Here is an 18,379-nt window from a genome sequence, read left to right on the forward strand (position 1 = left end):
TTCACTTTTTGTTTCCACCAGCAAGTCACAATTAGAGCACCTACAAACATTTCCTTGAGGTGCCTCATGTTCAAATGCTCTAACACACACACGGACACTCAACAGTTCAGCTCATGATGGAAACACTTTATGGTTATTTGAAAATTAACAGTTCCTAATTAGTACCCCCAAGAAACACGGAATATATTTGCTGGAGCATGAAAGGGAACACTGATGAAATAAAGGAGCTTCAAGTGATGCAGCTGGTATCATTTCCTTCTGCACTGAGCAAAGTCTCGCACACACAAAGGGGCATCCTTCAAATCATTTTTGGTCAACCATATGTGCCAACACTGGGAAAAAAAATCAGGAATGAGAAAGGCAAGCAGAGCACTTGTGTTATCCCCCACAGAACGGAACAAGCCATATTACTACCACACAAAGGCATCCATCCACATTGCTTACATATTAAATTGTGTTTATTTTGAATCATTCTTTTGGGCACTTGGATTAAAAATTACAAAATAGAAGTGGACACTGATTAATAAGGGAAGAATTTCCCTCTACAGCCATATTTTCAGGGTTTTTTTCCTAGACAGAAATGAAAACCCAGAAAAAGTAATCAGATTTCTAGTCCATTGATATGATTCAGCTCTAAATCCAATAGTAATGGACTGTGATTGAACTGAAAAAGTGGTCTACTCAGGTAAATTATTAACAATTACTATGGGGTACAGACTAAATATGTGTGAGTGGACCTTTTTTAGCAACACTTCATCTCTGCGTGTTGCATTAACACCATCTACTGTTCCTTCATGGTTTTTCTGCCTAGTCTCGTTTAAGGATGTAATTAAGGGCCACACCACCACTAACCAGAGTGGAATTTTGGAGAGAAATCTGAGAAGGACTAAATAACTTTATTCTCTGTATCTTTGAGGACTTAACTCCATCAAACATCAAATCATCTAATCCAGGCATGTCTCCATTGTGATTTCATTACGCATACTTGATGCAGTTCACTACTTACTGCTCTCTGCTAATTGTAATGTTCCCTTTCAGAAACAGGAGAACTATTTCGTTTTCAAGCATCATAATACAATTAAGCATCATGCGACTGACATGTTACATTTCTTCAACTTCCAGCCTTCAGCTACAGCATCTGCCAAAAGGAATTTTCCTTGTAGAGGAATTAAGTTGAATTTTGACTTTAGTTTCAATTAGAAATTTTGAGGAAAGACCCTCATATCATTCGATCGACATGCATCAGTTTACAGAAAGCAGTCTGGAAAACCAGGAGTTGCAAAGGGAAACCCAACACACTAATAACCACTATGAGAATGCATTCCATAGAAATTCAACTAAACCATTTCCTAATGCAAAACTTAATGGTTTCCTTCCCGAATGCAAACATATTTGTAAGTAGAATTATGTTCCTTTCAATGGTGCACAGATACTTATGTCAACAGTACAGTCCCTTCAGGGAAACTAATTCCCACAAGTCATTTAAATACTAATTGCTGCAACTTTAATGGGAAAATACACTCCTCCTATATGTCCTTTTCCAGCAGGCATCTCCTTCAGTGTTTATTTCTGACGTGTACTGGATTAAAAGGGCTGAGAGGAGAGAAAAAAGAGATAAAGGCACAGTTTCTAGATTTACAAAAGGATATTACTACATTGTCTAGAATCAAAGGCAAAGGGAGGAAATGAATTCTATCTATTGTTAGATTAAAATCTTTTCATACATTCTAGGCCTCCTGAGTATGGTCCTGTGGTCTTAGAAATCCATGAAACATGTGAAATCCAAAACTGAAGCAACTCCCCAGCAACACTGAGAAGTTATTTTAGAGCACATGATGTTACTGAGAAAGCGATGCATGGAAGAGGAACATCGAACTAGGAATCACACTCACTAATGTGTCACATCAGCACAACCAACAATGAATAAATAAAAAAGGAATGAAAATGCACTGACTGTCCAGCAAATCCACCCAGAATTCCACTGCAGCAGTTTTCTCATTACAATGGACTGAATGCAACAAAGAGCTGGAGGCTTGTTCTGCACGGAAGTTACAACATCCTTAATGCAGACTTCAGAGAAAACACTTTGCCAACACGCGTAACAGAAGGCAGTTAGGTGGGTGCTTTCAAACACTGCAAAACCAGACTGTATCTTTGAGGCAGGTGGTCACAGTTCAACCTAAAGGAATAATTCTGCACCTCTCCGTTTTCTTACTAAAGCTAGCTTACAAACGCTAAACCCTACACAACCATTGCAGCAAAGTGAATGACACAGAAGTGATCTCGAGGCGTTTGCTTAATTACAAACTCATTAAAATCTGTCTTGGCCTTACACCTCAAAGAACCAGTAATTCACCAACCATAGCTTAAGGACAATTCTCTACTCAGTGTTGAAAGTGCTGCTCGTAAGCAATCTGAAACCTCAACTACCGTCACCCTCACTGTCTGCACACAAGAGCCAAATGTGGTGGGTGCTGCAGCGCAGCTCCCAGGAGCTCAGCTCTAGGGGGGATGAGATTGAGAGTAAACTCAAGCAATGCTTTGTTTAAGGTACGCTGCCTCCCACTTCAGTAAATCAAATACATGCTTAGAATGCTCGATTAAAGTGGACGCTGAGGGGTCCCCATGATGCTGTTGGCATGGTTCCCTCAATAAGACAGTCAAAACACCCTCCGGTCCAGCAGGAATGTTCAGTGAAGGGTCCCTATAACGGGATCCGTGGTAGCTGGAGCCTTACACGAAGGAGCAGAGGCACACTTCACTGAACCAAGCAAAAGATGGCTCACTGAGAAAAGCTCATTTAAAAATAAGCATCAATCAGGAAGGTCCTATAGGAAATGCACCTTTGCTCAGTTTCCAAGGAGATCATGAATATCTGTTCACAAATATAAAATAACCTGACAGATTCTAGCCTTAGTTTCTAGGATTTTCTTATTAAATAAGGGAGAAGGGAAAAGGAAAGCAGCACAATGAGATGAACATGCACCCGACAAGTGGCAGGGAGTCATTTGTTACTGTTTTAATCAATCCAGTATCAAACAACCATTCTCCTGGAATACCTTCAGCGAAGCAAACAGGCAGCAAACACAGGGATGTGACAACACAGCAATCAGCTGTTTGTTGCTTGGATATTCACAAGTCACAGAACTCTTCCACCCTTAGATTCTATTTCATTTGTTATAAGAAATCATTAATAATTGAAAGTCACATGATAAATTATTTAGGGAAGTGCACAGTTTCCAAGGAATCATAGCGTGAGTCTGGATTAACGGCACAACGCAAGTCAGATGCCGAAGTTGAGCTGACACCCCACAATCACCACACAGGGGAGCAGTCCAGGGAGCTGGGCACTTCCCAGCGTGTGCTTTCCACCACAGGGACATAAAGCACCTGAACTATTTATGAACTATTATGAATATTTATGAACTAGAATATTTATGAACTAGAAGTCCTTATTGCCTACTGCGTACTCCAGCCGCTATGAGTTAAACCAGAGCTTCACTTGGCACAATTGATTAGGACATTCATTGTCTATAAGTGATAGGACTCCCCTTGAAGACTACTGATAAACATAAATCTCTGCCATATAACACTTGGTCTTTAACCACAATCACCTGTTCTAATTAGCTGATAATTTACTCTGGGAGACTAGGATAGAAGTGACTGCAGGGATATTACTGTTTGCTGTAAAAATGCTGGTACAATCCTGCTACTTCCTTTATACAAACCAAGTTACCTGATTATTTCGGGTAGCTTTAGATCCATGATGTCCAGGAACAACAGAAAGCTCCTCAAAAACTAAGATAGATTTTTGCAAACTCATATGCAAGTCAAGAATCTGGAAAAGAAAAACCAACCAACCAAGCAGACCAGAAACCCCACAGAAATAAAACCTAAACCACTAAACACCAGCAGACATCCTGCATTCTGAAGGTGTTTTGGTGATTTTCTCTGAATGTACCAGTAAACTAAAAGCTATAGACACTTTATTTACAAAAATTCATCTAAACCATGCCCTAGACATAGTATTGAAAAGCATTCCTTGTCTTTGTCATTAGAGAATGCACTTGAGCAGATCATAGAATCATGGAATGGTTTGGGTTGGAAAGGACCTCAAGCTCATCCAGTTCCAACCCCTTGCCACGGGCAGGAACACCTCACACTAGACCAGGTTTCTCCAAGCCCTGTCCAACCTGGCCTTGAACACTGCCAGGGATGGGGCAGCCACAGCTTCTCTGGGCACCCTGTGCCAGCGCCTCAGCACCCTCACACTGAAGAACTTCTGCCTTAGATCTAACCTGAACTTCCCCTGTTCCAGTTTGAACCCATCACCCCTTGTCCTATCGCTACAGTCCCTGATGAAGAGTCCCTCTCCAGCATCCTTGTAGTCCCCTTCAGACACTGGAAGCTGCTCTGAGGTCTCCACGCAGCTTCTCTTCTCCAGGCTGAACAGCCCCAATGTTCTCAGCTTGTTTTTGTATGGGAGGTGCTCCAGGCCCTGATCATCCTCGTGGCCTACTCTGGACTTGCTCCAAAACAGCTCCATGTCCTTCTTATGTTGAGGACACCAGCACTGCACACAGTGCTGCAAGTGGGGTCTCACAAAAGTGAGATCCTGGAGGCGGCAGTTTTATAAGCCAGTACTGAGCTGACGGTACTTTGCCAGCAAAACAGATGCTGTATTCACACATGGGTGTCCCTTGAATTTCCTATCAAATAAGATCTAATAATCCCCAAAGCACTCATATACGATATGTTAGCACAGAACAGAAGGTAGGCAGTAAACATCAATCACCTCACCTGTGCACACGCTCAGGGACCACCATGGCCTAACCTGCTTTTCTTGCAACCGCTAATGAAGGCATGCAGAGGGAAAATACAAACACTGGAGGGATACAAGAGGGAAGGGAGAACCTGCAGCTGCAATTAGGGAAAGTAAAAGCAAAGAGGGGGCATTCCAGTAGAAGGAATGTGGTCATAACATGCAGTGAAAAAGTAGGGCTTAGGAGAACCAAGGATGCACGTCTACAGGAAACTAGGCATCCATTTTGCCACACACAGAACTGCTTGCTTCCAAACTACAGAACTGGCCCCCATGATATTAGGCTCTAGCAGAGGATTGAGAACCCACAGTATAACTAAACGTTCTGGAACACATATCAACATGAAGATATCAAGGAATAGTTTCTCAAGTAGTGACGAGTTATTCTGCACAGCCTTGCTACATGAACACAGGCAAACTGTTTAATCTCCCTGTTTAATGCCCATTTGATAAACTGGATAAAAAGTGCTTTCAGGTCCCAGAACATTAAAGGTGCTAAATGCATGCAAAGAGCCATTCAGAATGCAGTGTTCAATAGTGGGCATTCATGGGTCTAGACAAGTGACTGAGTAGCATTGTCTATCCTTTGCTAGTAACATTAAATTATACAAATGTAAAGAAGAAAAAAGTGCAACGTTACAGAAGAAAAAGAGGAAAATGAACAAAACCACATAAGAAATAGGTTTTTACCCAGAATAAAGCTACCATTTTTTTCTTCTTAAAAGAGCCAAACCCAGAGCCTCTAAAAATATGTGAAACTCCACTAATGGGCACCTAGTGATGTTCATCCCCATCTGTCAGGCCTAAACTCAGTCCAAAAGGTTAATGTGAAAAAGATTAAAAACCACAGCAAATATCTGCAGGAGCATCCAACACTTATTTGGACTCAAGTTACATATCAGCTAAACCACTTTGCAATGTGAGATAAAGATTTGCCAGAGCTCACTAGAATGGAAAGAGAGCATCAACATTAAGCAGTTCAGTGTTGGTTTTAGTGACTGCACAGTACCTGGCTCAGAACAAGATCTGCAAGCCTCTAACAGGGAAAGTACCACATAACACACAAACCAAGCCATCCTGAGTTAACAGGAATTAAGCAGCTTGCTTTCATACATCTCTTGTGTTTAACTCTTATATTAACTAAGATGATATAAATTCTGACCATAGTCTCTTCCAAAACAGGGGGAAATTGATAATCTTTCTCCTGTGTGGATTGCCCAGTACATGAGAAACTTCTTTCATAGTGAAGAGCCTCCCAGCTTCTGGCCTTTCTCTTTATGAGAGCATCCATTTTGTTCTCTACTCTGCTGTTTTCACATAAATCACAGGAACTTCTAATCTTTGATTCATAGAATCCCAGACTGGTTTGGGTTGGAAGGGACCTTAAAGCTCCTCCAGTTCCAACCCCCTGCAACGGGCAGGGACACCTTCCATTAGAGCAGGTTGCTCCAAGCCCTACCCAACATGGCCCAAATAAACATCTCTCTCTCTCCCCCAGCTGAAGCAGCTCTGTGTATAACACTTTGCTTGTGACGGCCAAGATCCTTGAGGGCTAGCAAAGTACAAAACACACCCCAAAACTGTTTCTAAAATAAGGCAAAAGCTCTGCTGAGCATACATGAAATTAGATGATAACCACTGTCAGTCTGTCCTAATTCATTCAGTAGACATTGCAATCATGGAAAATCGAAAGAGATAGCCCCAAGCAGCTCCCGTACCAATATCTGAGATGTCACTCTTCTTGGGCATTTGTATTCTTATAACTTACTGCTATGCACTTTCACAGCACTTTATAGAAATTTTCAGGAAGCTCTCTGTGGCTGAGTTCAGACTGTATTTCTCTCAAGATGCTCTAGATCATCTCTGAAACAATACAAACAGACTTACTTCTGCAGAGGTCATTTGGGACCTAAACATCTCAATTCCTTTTTATATTTGCCAGAGTGCTTTCAGGTGAGTAAAAAAAATAACCACCTATTCTTTCATTCAATATATATATGCACTTCCCAATTAAAAATGGAACAGAAGCAGTAACCAGGACACTTTCATAAGAGATTATTTTCTGAGTTCAACGTAGTGTTGAGAATGTGATTTCTAGTATATTTTACCACCGTAAGAAACAAGTATTTTTAAATGGAAGAAAGTGTCTACACTCTGTCTAGTTATAGTACGTGAGCTTCCATGTTCACCTGGGCCAGTATTTTTGTCACCTGGTAGCAGTGATACAAAGTTGTGGGAATGCGCTCATCCTCCTGCACTTGAGATGAGGAGTAAGTAACTGCGATACGCAAGTACCCCCTAGTGATGGATAGGATGAACTGCAGCATTGCACTAGCACCTTGGCTTGTTAAATTTTGTTGCAGTAACAAAAAGGGACCGATAAACCAAAAAAGAACATGCCATCTGATACGCACAGAGATAGTAACTACTTAAAGGCAAAGCCCACATTCCTTGGTTTTGAGGCCTGGCAGCTTGTGCTATAGCAGCAGATAGGTGAAGACCTACATTTCACTATACCGTTAGTATTTTGAGTTCTAAGAATGAGAAATTACACAGTATAAAGCTTTAAGCCTTTAACAAACAATTTTGTTACAAAGACAAACAGCAAAGTTGTGAAGCCTCTCATATACCTTTGCCCTGCTTCTTGTCAGGGCGATGATAAACTTTATCACTGTTCTGAGTAAATACAAGGGTCTTTTCTACAGTGTATATATCCTGCATTAGCAACTTGTCCATGGTGTGACACTGGGGTATAGGTAAGCTATATATATTTTGATTGGTTTTGAAATGTGTTACAAAGCTTCAAAGGTGTATATTGCTATGGGGATGAGGGTCTGAGATTTTCCTACCTCCACTCTGCCTTGCACAGGTAATGAAACAGGACTGAAGAGAAAAGCACAGTAAGATAGACATGTCAGATAAACCATTTCAAGCAATGGACTCAGCTGAAATGCTGAGTCTGCAAAAAGCCTGCACCTATCTTATGTCCTCCCTACAGCTTAAAAGTTAAGGCTGCAATGGAATGCCAAACTGAGAGATGAGACACAAAGAGAACATCTACAATGCAAGAAATACGTTCCAACCATTTTTACTCGAAGCATATGAAGGGTTTACTTACAATTCTTCTCCTTGTTTTGCTCTTCTGTCAGAAACCAGATACACACTTCCAAAGCTTCCATTGCCAAGTTTCCTCTGAATAGTGTATCTTCTAGCAATCACAGCGCCTGAGTGAGCAGAATTCAATCTGGCAACACTGACATGCTTAGCAGTTTCTTGAAATTTCAGCATTTCTCTGTGTAACAGAAACCACACAAATTTCTCTAGAACGCAGCTTTCCAACCCTTTTACTCTTCTGTGGATGCTCACAGGAAACACTTGAAACAGTAAAAAAAAAACCTATCTGTCAATGTATCATTCTTATTAAAGTCTTCATTTAATTCTATGGTAGTGCTTACAAATTAAGTGGAGTCATTAGCTGCTAAGCTAGGGGCAGCAGACTTGATAAAGAAACTCTAGGTAATGTAGATGTGATGTTGTCAAGCCATCCTCTCAATCAGCTTTAAAGGAATTCACTGAACTGATAACACAGGAGGAATTAAATGCAGGTGCTTATAAATCAGCTTATTTTAAAGTTTCAAGTGCTGTTTGCAGAGATAACTACACCTGTGTTTCACCTGACAGTTCCCCTAGGAATGGCACTCTTCCTCACCACCACAGTACCTGACACCAAAACCTTCTGTGTTTCAGGATACAAGTTAGTTCACTTGTGTTTCATGACCGTTGTATATACTGAAGCATAATCTCCACTTGTAATATGTCACCCCCATCAGTAACTACAAAGCTCTTTTCCCTGCTCTTCCATTTGCCCCTCAGGTTTCACCCTCTGTTTCAGCGTGACTGACCACTAGAACTGGAGTTTCATGGCTGTCCACATGTCTACAGGATTTCAGTAAAACCCAATTGTGCCAGCTCTTCATTCTCTTTTGCTGCAATAATTCTTTCCTGACCCACCCTTCTAACAATGTCACTTGGATTCAGAACTCTCGTCTAACTGAGGTCCTCATTATGCAAACACAGGGACCACAAAGGCCAACTTCTAGTGTTTCTGTGGCTTCCAGTAACTGAGCATGAGCTCTGAATAACCATTTACTCAACCTTCCTCATTCCAAATGATTAAAGGGTAGGTGTTTTGCTGCACATGATTAAACAACATTGCTTTCATTACTTTGCCTTTATATAATGCTACCTGCATCATTTGTGCTTGGATCCTTTGGAACAAATACAGATGTTGTAAGACCCTACGATCAGTGCAATGAATCCTACCATCAGCACCGGCTGCTGCAGTGCAGTGTGCGCACACTCGGTTCGCTCACCATAGCATTTTAACATCAAAATGCTGCTTCTTGTTGTTTTCAAAGATAAATGACAAACTCATTTTAAAAGCTGTGTAACTACTGTATCCATGTCACCGCCTTCACTTCCTAACACACTCAGAGCCTAACTGAAAGGTACAGATTCGCATCTTACAACAACAGCATGTATGAACATAATTTAATACCCATCTCCTGAGCTGCTGTCACACTGTACCAAGCAGCCTGATGTACGATCACTATGTTATGAAACACAGCCAAATTGTAATTACCGTCTTACCAATGATACAAATCCTGTCTGCTTTGGAAACAAAAGCACTCCTGAGGTTCTGTTTCTGTATTCCCTTCCAGGTCCTAATAGCGTGTCTTGGTTTAAGCCTGTCCTGGAGGGATGGGGAGGAGAATGGAAAGAATGTAACTGCCACGGGTTGAGATAAGAACAGTCCAGTAACTAAGGTATAACACAAACCACTGCTGCTACCACCAATGATAATAATGATAAGGGAAATAACAAGGGAAGAGAATACAACTGCTCACCACCCGCTGACCGATACCCAGCCTGACTGAGCAGTGATCTAGCCCTTCCAGGTAACTGCCCCCAGTTTCTATACTGGGCATGACATGCTGTGGTATGGAATACCTCTTTGGTCAGTTTGGGTCAGGTTTCCTGTCTCTGCTTCCTCCCAGCTTCCCCTCCTCCCTAGCAGAGCATGAGATTCAGAAATTCCTTGGTCAGAGTAAACATTACTGAGCAGCAACTAAAAACATTGGTGTTATCAGCACTGTTCCCAGGCTGAAAGTCAAAACCACAGCACTGCACCTGCTACTGAGAAGGAGAAAAATGACTGCTACTGCTGAACCCAGGACACACGACAAAAGGTTTGAAATGCAAACATCAGCTAGAAAATTACTTCTTCTGTAACACCAAATCTGTCTGAAGAAGCATAAATGGCTGGTGTTGAGGTGTGGGGAAGGCAGGAAGATGAGCTCCATAAAATAGTACACTGCCAGCTCTGGAAAGCTTGCGTATTTTGCATTTACTATTCTCATCTGATAGGAAGTTGCTGGTTTATGGATGGCTCCGTAAATTCCAAACAGAATAGCTTTGAAACATATAACCTTTAGAAATGACAATGCTTACAAACACTGCTGAGCGCTCTGTCCCTTTTTTCTGGAGAAGAGTCACTTAACACTGCTCATCTTCACATTTTGATACTTACTTGGGCCCTACAAATACATCACAATCCTTTACACCACAATATCACACTTGAGATCAAGAACCCCATTGAGACTAATAGTTGTGCTTTACCTCTCACCTGCTACTCTCAATGCTTCAATTTCCCTCTGTATATAACAATTAATAATAACTATCATGGAACTATGTGAAATGCTTTGATATCTACTGCTGAATAGCGTTATATGCCAAGGGCCAGTGGTATTGCAGGCACAGAAGGGACGGATTGCTGAGCCACTGCATTTGAAAGAAATACCCTGTAAGAATCAACACACGTTAGAGCCTGCCTCAAGCATAACACCAGCTGATTCTTTGAGAACATATGAACTGGTGGCCTCTCCTACGTCACTCTAACTTTTAGCCCCAACCTTCCATGTATTTTCTCACTAGTGTCCATCTTATCCCGCTGAGTAGGCATTTCCCAAGCAGCAGTACATCAGAACAAATAGAGATAACTCAAAGGAATCAACCCTCCAGCCCTGTTGTCTTTAAAAATCACAGTATACCCTATCTGGTAACACACTGGTAAACAGTGGATGTTCCTTGTTTTCCCTCCAGGCCCCATTCCAGAGCCTGGCAGCTGCTGACACCAAACTACTGCAATCACATTGTCTGGATCACTTCTTTTTCCTTCTTCCTTGGCTGAAGTCTCCTTTTTTCACTTGTTTGTTCTCAGCTAAGGCAAAGCTGTTGTTCAGGGTTTCATAGCTCCACCTACACACGCTAAGCACACAGCCCCTCCGCTTCTTCCCCCAACCTTCCTTTGCTTATGTAAGTAAGATCCTGGGGTTAATTTCCTCTAGGTTTCTTTAGCAACGGCTAACACGCCTTGCCAGGCAAGGACATTTGCCAGTTCAATCACGTTTTCTTTTAGCTCCTGAAGAACCCCTGTGCTACATCAGCATCTGCTGCCCCTGGCAGTACAAATTCCAGAGGTTTCATATTTATTAATATCTAATATTAAATACTAAATATTTATCAGAGGGTTTATATGTAAAATGCCCTCAGTATTTACTACCTTGATTTCGTCCCTGCCAATGGCTTCATTGCTCCTTTAAACGTTCTGGAAATAAAAAGATGAGGCATTCCTGCTTTTAAACTTTGCTCAAAAAGCCCCTACCATTATCTCCTGAACACTGGGTCCATTGCAACACCTTTATAAACCCAGCCAAGCCTAAAGCAACATCATTTTGGTTGGCTCCCCGTTTTACTGCTCCCAGAGGAAGCATAACTATGAAGATTTTATTGCTCGTGTCGGTAGCAAAGGAGCTTGCAGGTGACGGTAAAACAAGGTCAAATGCGGTCGATTACGGAAGGGGCTAACCAATACCTCCCCGACACACATTCAGGAAGCGAGACCCCCGAGGGCAAGCGCGGAGACGTTACTACCTCGTCCATAGTCGGGGTAAGGTTCACGCTCCTGCGGGCGCACACACACACACACACGCACACACACACAGAGGTATGAGGCGTCCCCGCTCCCCCGCACAGAGGGCCGAGGGCGGCATGACTCCATCCTGCCTCCCTCGCCACCCCTCCGGGGAAGGCGGCTCTCCCCCGCCCCGTCTGCACTCGCCCGCAGGTACGCGCTCTCCGCACCGGTTCCTGCCCCTCAGCGCCAGGGCCGCCTGCCGCCGGGGGCTGCTGCTCCTCGGGGTCCTCCTGCTCGGGGCACAGGAGGGAGCGGCCGCAGCCGGGGCTCCCTGGCGGCCCCGTCGCTAGGAGAAGCGGCGCTCGCAGTGACCGCCAGCAGCAGGAGGAGGAGCTCCGACGGGCGGGCTCCGCCTGTCGCTCCCAGCACGCCCGGCGCGGTGACGGGGCTGCCATGGGCGTGCGGGGCCTGGCGGGGTTCGTGGAGGAGCGCGGGGGGTTCTGCGCCGAGCTGCGGGTGCGGGACACCAGGCTGGTCATCGACGGGAGCAGCCTCTACCACCAGCTCTGCTTCGCCTCCGCCGCCGACCCCCGCCGCGGCGGCGATTACGGCCTCTTCGCGGCGACCGTGCGCGACTTCTTCAGCAGCCTGCGGGCCTGCCGCGTCTCCCCCTTCGTGGTGCTGGACGGCGGCCGCGGCGCCGACGACCGCAAGCTGCCGGCGCTGCAGGAGCGCGCCGCGGAGCGGCTGCGGGCGGCCCACGGGCTCTCCCGCGGCGAGGGCGGGTGCGTGGTGCCGCTGCTGACCCGCGAGGCCTTCCTGCAGGCGCTGCGCCGGCTCGACGTGCCCTTCGTGCAGTGCTTCGCCGAGGCCGACCGGGAGATCGCGGGCCTGGCCAACCGCTGGGGCTGCCCCGTCCTCTCCCTCGACAGCGACTTCTGCGTCTTCGAGCTGGCGGGCGGCTACTGCCCCCTCACGCACTTCCAGTGGCGGAGCGTGTGCGGCGGGACGCGGGGCCGCTACGTGCCCGCTCGCTGCTTCTCGGTGGAGAGGTTCTGCGGACACTTCGGGGCGCTCAGGAGGAGCCTGCTCCCGCTGTTCGCCGTCATGTGCGGGAACGACTACATCGAGCTGGCGGCCCTCGAGGCGTTCCTGAGCGCGGTGAGGTCGCGGCGGGGCGGCAGGAAGCACGCCCGCCTCCGGGGGCTGCTGAGCTGGCTGTCGCAGTTCAGCGAGCCCGCCGAGGCTGTGGACGGCGTGCTGAGGTACGTGAAGAAGCACCAGAGGGAAGAAGTGCGGGACCTGCTGTGCGCCTCCATGCAGGACTATACCCCGTCTGACGTGAAGCTTGAGGACTTCTTTCGGAGCAGCACGTACGAATGCGAGGCCGGCAGGGAAGCGGGCTTGCCGCGGTGGGTGCTCGATGCTTTGGCAAAAGGTAAGCTGGCCCCGTTCATCATCAATGCCCTGGTGCTGAGAAGCACTTTCCTCCGTGTTCAGGTGGAGAACATGCAGAGACCTAGCGCACATAGCACAGCTTTGCCCATTCGACAAGTGATCTATGGACTGCTTCTGAAAGCATCTCAAAATGCTGAAGCTGCTTCTGGAAGCAACGAGCTGCCGGTTTTCTGTGAATTCAGCAGGCTCCAAAAGACACTTAGGAAAACCTTTGTTCAAGCAGCAAGCCTACCCCCAGAGTTTTGTGGTGATAGTTTTTCTTTGGAGAAGTTAGTGGAGGTAAGTGGCTGTCGCAACAGATCAGGGTTAGCAGTGTTTCACCGGTGACAATACACAGCTGGGACTGGAGTTTGCCAGCTGGTTGCTAACTGTGATGCCTGAAGGAAGCCACCTCAGTAAGTAACTCCTTAATACAGAGGGACCTACAGGGCTCTCAGCTTGCCCTTGAAAGGCTACACAGGTTATCTCTCCGCACACATGTACCAAGACAAATGATATGAGAAGTTGGTTGTGTGTAGTGCTGTGTATGTAGTATTGTAGACATTCCTTTCCAGAACCTTACCTCTCACAAAGTATGCGACGTAAGGCACCTTCTAAGAGGCACAACATGAAGTTTTATATATGTGTATTTATTTACAATACCAAAGTAGTTTGGATGCATTGTGGTTACAAGGTGTTCCAACTGAGGCAACTTTTACATAGGAGTTTGAATTGAATCACCCTATTTGAAGAAAGACTGAAACCTCTTGGCACCTGTGAAGTAAAATGCTTTTCTCCTTCACCCAACATTTAACTGTGTCATTTCTAAGGCTTAAATAGTGTTTAAAAATATTTCCTGTTCAGGGGATCTGTGAAACCTAAGTATTTTTTTTTTATCAAAACCATGAACTACTGCCTGGTTTAAAACAAGCTTTTGGAAATTGCTCATGGCAAATCGTCTCTTACCTTTGTTTTTCCACTCCAATTTGTTCTCAGGTGCCCATGTCCCGCCGTCAAATGCTTTTGCTGGAGACTCTGGGAGTGAAAATGAGTTTCCTGAAACCTATCCCCAGTCACTTACAACTTCCTGTTGCTGTAACATGTTACTGGATATGTTGCTCAGAGCCAAAAGTTAAGTTGCATCAGCTAAAGGCTTTACTTCTAATGATAGTATCTGAAGAACTGCACAGGATAACGAATGATACAGGTATGTGTCCAAAGAATACAGTTCAGGTGTTAAGCTACTATGAAAAATCTATCCCACAATTCCATTTTCCTCATTTATGGCAAATCATCTGAATTCAGATGAATTGGCACAAATTTGCACTGCATCCTGAGGTGTCACATTCCTTGCATTGATAGAGCAGAAAAAAGTGCTAGCCATTGATTTAACATTTCATAGAGGTAAAACAGGACTTTGCCATCTTGTAAAACATTGATTTGCATTTACCAATGCTTGCTTTAGGACTAAAAGATTTAGAGAGAAAAGATTTAGATATAAAATATTTAGATATAAAAGAATATGCTTAACATACTCATGCATCAAAAGAGAATACCTGTTGTTGATGCAGTCTGATAGAGTTGTGTTTTTCCTCATGAGTTTTTCTGTTGTCATCTGTACTTACAAATGGGGCTGCACAGACACTCTTTACCTGCTTGTGTACTGCAGGAGTTTGGAAGTTGTAAAGTATGACAAAAATTGTTTCAGTAACATTTATACCTCCAAGAGTCACAGTGGCATTTCCTGTAGGAGTCCTTCATTTGATGGCAAAGATGAGGCATGCCAGAGTTACACGGTTTCTTTAGGTTCCAGTTCATACAAACTGGAACGTCGGGGTTGCCACCTCCTTCCTAAGTGGGTGGGAGCGAGATGGACACCTTGTTTGGAACTGATCCACTGACAGCAAATTACCTAACAAATAAAACTCCTGATTTCACAGTTTTTGAGTGTCTCATGGATATTCATGCTTGAATTTTTACTCAATCTTACGTCTTACAGGTCAGTTTGAGACAGCGGAAAACGTTACTAATGCTTCCTGAAACAGACCTGGGGGTTTGAATACCCTACACATTGCAGATACTTTTTGTACTGTTCACAGCAGAACATTTATTTGCATGTCGTTCTTTATTTATCACCTAGATGCCACAGGTTTATGTGCTGAAGATGATGTTACTGCATATAATGAATTTCTAAAATGGAAGGAAAAGAAACTGGAAGATAAAGACTTTGATTTAGATGCTGGACACAGTTTTTGCCAGTGGCAGTGCTGTCTTCAGATGGGATTGTATCTCAACCAGCTACTTGGCAGTCCTCTCCCTGAGCCAGACCTAAGTAGGTAAGGATGTTTCAGAGGTTGGCTTTCCACACAAGCCCTTGGTGGAATATGTTCACATGTTTCATTTTCTCTATTATAAACCCTCTGGCCAATTTTACTGCATTTGAACTCCCTTGTTTAACAATATTCACATGGAGGAAAATACTGAGTAGAATAGGTATCCCTTAGGAGCGCACTGCTGGATGCTGGATGTAGTTGAGATCTGTTTTCATTAAGCAGCATGTTTTCCTGGACCTGTCCTGCTGAGGCGCTATTCTAAATGGCAATTCTCTCCTTCCCTTGAGCAGGCTTTACACTGGGACCCTTGTGCACAGGCTGTTTCAAGAGCTTAAATCCACACCTTCAGTGGAAAATCTATTTAGTTCATCTCCAAAAATGACTCGGCTTTATCAGGATCTGCTACATACAGTGGAGTCAACTGTACCTCCAGACTTCTTTCAGAAGATCAAGGTTTGCAAGACCAAGTCTGAGTCCTGCAAAAAGAAGAAAGCATCTAGTAAGGAAAAAAAGGCCATCAGGTGTGCTCTACCAGAAGCTCAGCATTTATGCAGTGTTAATAGGTTTGCAGCACTTGAAGTGGATGACTGAAAGCATTATTCCTGGAGTAACTTTTAATGCAACGCAGATGAAAGAAGTTCTGTGAAGACAGGTGACTGTATTGGGATTTGCCTGGCTGTTCTCGCACAAGTTCCTGATTCAGTCTTCACCAACAATTCGGGGATTTTATTTACTGGTTTGTAACTAACACTTACAAAGAGGTGCTGTATAAAAGTTGTGGTTTGCTTTTTAAAGGCACCAGTCTGAACGAAAATGAGAGCAGAGTTGTTCAGTGTTTCAGAGTTGGACTATTTTAGAGGAATTCTTTCCTGAGCATTCCAAGGATGAGGGAAGGCTGAGGTACTTCATGCTGCTCTTACCTCAGTCTTCAGTAGTCACACCAGCCATCCTCAGGGTACTCAGTGCCCTGAGCTGGGTGATGGAGATGGGGAGCTGATTGAAGTCCCCATAAGCCAGGAGGAAATGGTTAGTGACCTCCTGCTCCCCTTCGACATACACAAGTCTATGGGGCTGGATGGGTGCCACCCCAGAGTGCTGACGTAGCTGGCAGAGGAGCTTGCTAAGCCACTCTGTATCAGTGGTCCTGGTCTAGTGGGCAGGTCCCAGGGGATTGGAGGTTGGGCAGTGTGATACGTCCCTACAAAAAGGGCAGGAAGGAAGACTCAGAAACTACAGGCCCGTCAGCCTGACCTCAGTGCCGTGGAAGGTCATGGAGCAGATGGTCCCAAGTGAAATCATAAAGTACGTATGGAAAAACAGAGGGATCAGGCCCAGTCAGCGTGGGCTCATGAAGGGCAGGTCCTGCTTGACCAACCTGATCTTCTACGATAGGGTGACAAGCCTGGCTGATGAGTGAAAGGCAGCTACTAAAACCTTAAGATCGATTAGTGCTATAAATACAGTATCTTATTTGGAAGACCTATTTAAACCAAATTACTATACCAACAACTACCTTGTCATTACATATACCGTTAAAAGAGAATTGTTAAAACAGTAGAATCCTGCACTAATGTAGAAGAATGGTTTTTACCACTTGACAGAAAATGTCATGGAAGAGCTGTGAAAAATGGAGCAACCCGTTCCCTAAAGAGCTCAGCTGGAAGCAAAAAAGAGGATTTGTTGTTTGTCCTCGACTAAAGCTGCAGTTGAACTGATCCCAGGTGCCAGGTGTATGCTGAGTGCTGCTGCTGGACCCTGGGAAGGGAATACAGCCAGCAGCTGCTCCACATTGTCACACACTCCTCACTCCTTCCTCTGGGAAGCAGCCCCATTGCAGGCTGCATCTCCCAGCCTGTGGGGATCCAGGAAGCAAAGAACACTGAGTAAATTCCAGCATGTCCACTATGGCAGTACCCAGTGGTGCCATGACCTCATTCAGGCCACAGCAGTCTCCTGTTGGTCTCCACCCTCCAGTTGACCTTTGCATGGGCCATATGGGGCTGTTAAAGGGTGAGTGTGTCCTGTTGATCACTCCTTGGCTCTCCAGTCTACGGATCAGCTTATGCATGGGAAGCAGGGAGTCTTGGTTGGTGTGATATTGCCACCAGTGCGCTGTTGTGGTGGTGGTAGGCATGACTTCCTCACTGCCCTCTCTGTGGTCCTGCAGGTAAAACCAGCAATCTCTGAACCTCATCCTGTTGCAAACTTGTATAATGAAAGACTTCAGCTGAAGCCTGTTTTGTGTCAGTCTTGGGGTTTGACTTGGTGATGTTTCAGTGCAGGTCCCTGAACAGGTTTGTTGAATCACCCTCTGACTTGGTGGGCTGGCAGGGCGCAAGGGTTTCGTCTCTCTTGGGACACTGCAGGCTGGTCAAATGTAAAGGACTGGAGGAAACCCTGCTTGTGACAGTACTGGAGGGCAGGACAAATTTGGACAAGAAGGTGCCAGTGCTACACACTCCTTTAGACATAAACCATTGACCAAGTCTTGAGACTGGGATTGCATCCAGCAGCATCAGCGGGTTGGGGGGGTCAAGGCCCCCAAAACCCCCTTGTATCTTGGGAGGGGGGGGTTGTCCCTGGGCACACTGGGGTGAGGGTGGTACCTTTTTGGTTTACACACACACTATTCACTGAATACCAAAGCACTTGACATAAACCTGAGCCCTGGTTTAGACACACAGAGCTGGTGGTCCTGCGTGCATGTGGCTGTCTGCTGCCTCCGGGACTGGGGTGGTGTTACTCTCAACCATGGGTGTCCTGGGTTTCACGTGTCTCCCACATGCCTTGAAGCAGGGGCGCACCCCAGGA

At 45.0% G+C, this 18,379-nt stretch overlaps 2 protein-coding genes across 3 annotated transcripts in view; one reads left to right on the forward strand and one right to left on the reverse strand.

The window, feature by feature from the left end:
* The window catches only part of NEK11 (NIMA related kinase 11), a 69,188-nt gene extending 57,115 nt beyond the window's left edge, over positions 1-12,073 (reverse strand). Inside the window, exons 1-2 of one of the 2 annotated variants that reach the window (XM_061464565.1) lie at positions 12,026-12,073; positions 7,941-8,114 (exon numbers count right to left, since the gene is read on the reverse strand). In XM_061464565.1, the coding sequence (XP_061320549.1) occupies positions 7,941-8,110 (170 nt within the window). In that variant the 5' untranslated portion in view covers positions 8,111-8,114; positions 12,026-12,073. Of the gene's footprint in view, positions 1-7,940; positions 8,214-12,025 lie in introns of those variants that run through there. The other variant, XM_061464566.1, reaches the window with a different exon arrangement.
* A 133-nt stretch (positions 12,074-12,206) lies between these two features.
* Positions 12,207-16,392, forward strand: ASTE1 (asteroid homolog 1). Its single transcript, XM_061464567.1, has 4 exons — positions 12,207-13,535; positions 14,232-14,442; positions 15,376-15,571; positions 15,859-16,392. Exons 1-4 carry the CDS (start codon positions 12,252-12,254, stop codon positions 16,157-16,159), a joined length of 1,992 nt encoding a protein of 663 aa, XP_061320551.1. The 5' UTR covers positions 12,207-12,251; the 3' UTR covers positions 16,160-16,392.
* Positions 16,393-18,379: the final 1,987 nt, after the last annotated feature.

Source organism: Pezoporus flaviventris, unplaced genomic scaffold (genome assembly GCF_033815535.1).
Source record: "Pezoporus flaviventris isolate CSIRO_AGI_PZ_B2104156 unplaced genomic scaffold, CSIRO_AGI_Pfla_v1 ptg000037l, whole genome shotgun sequence".
In the NCBI taxonomy this organism is placed as follows: Eukaryota; Metazoa; Chordata; class Aves; order Psittaciformes; family Psittacidae; genus Pezoporus; species Pezoporus flaviventris.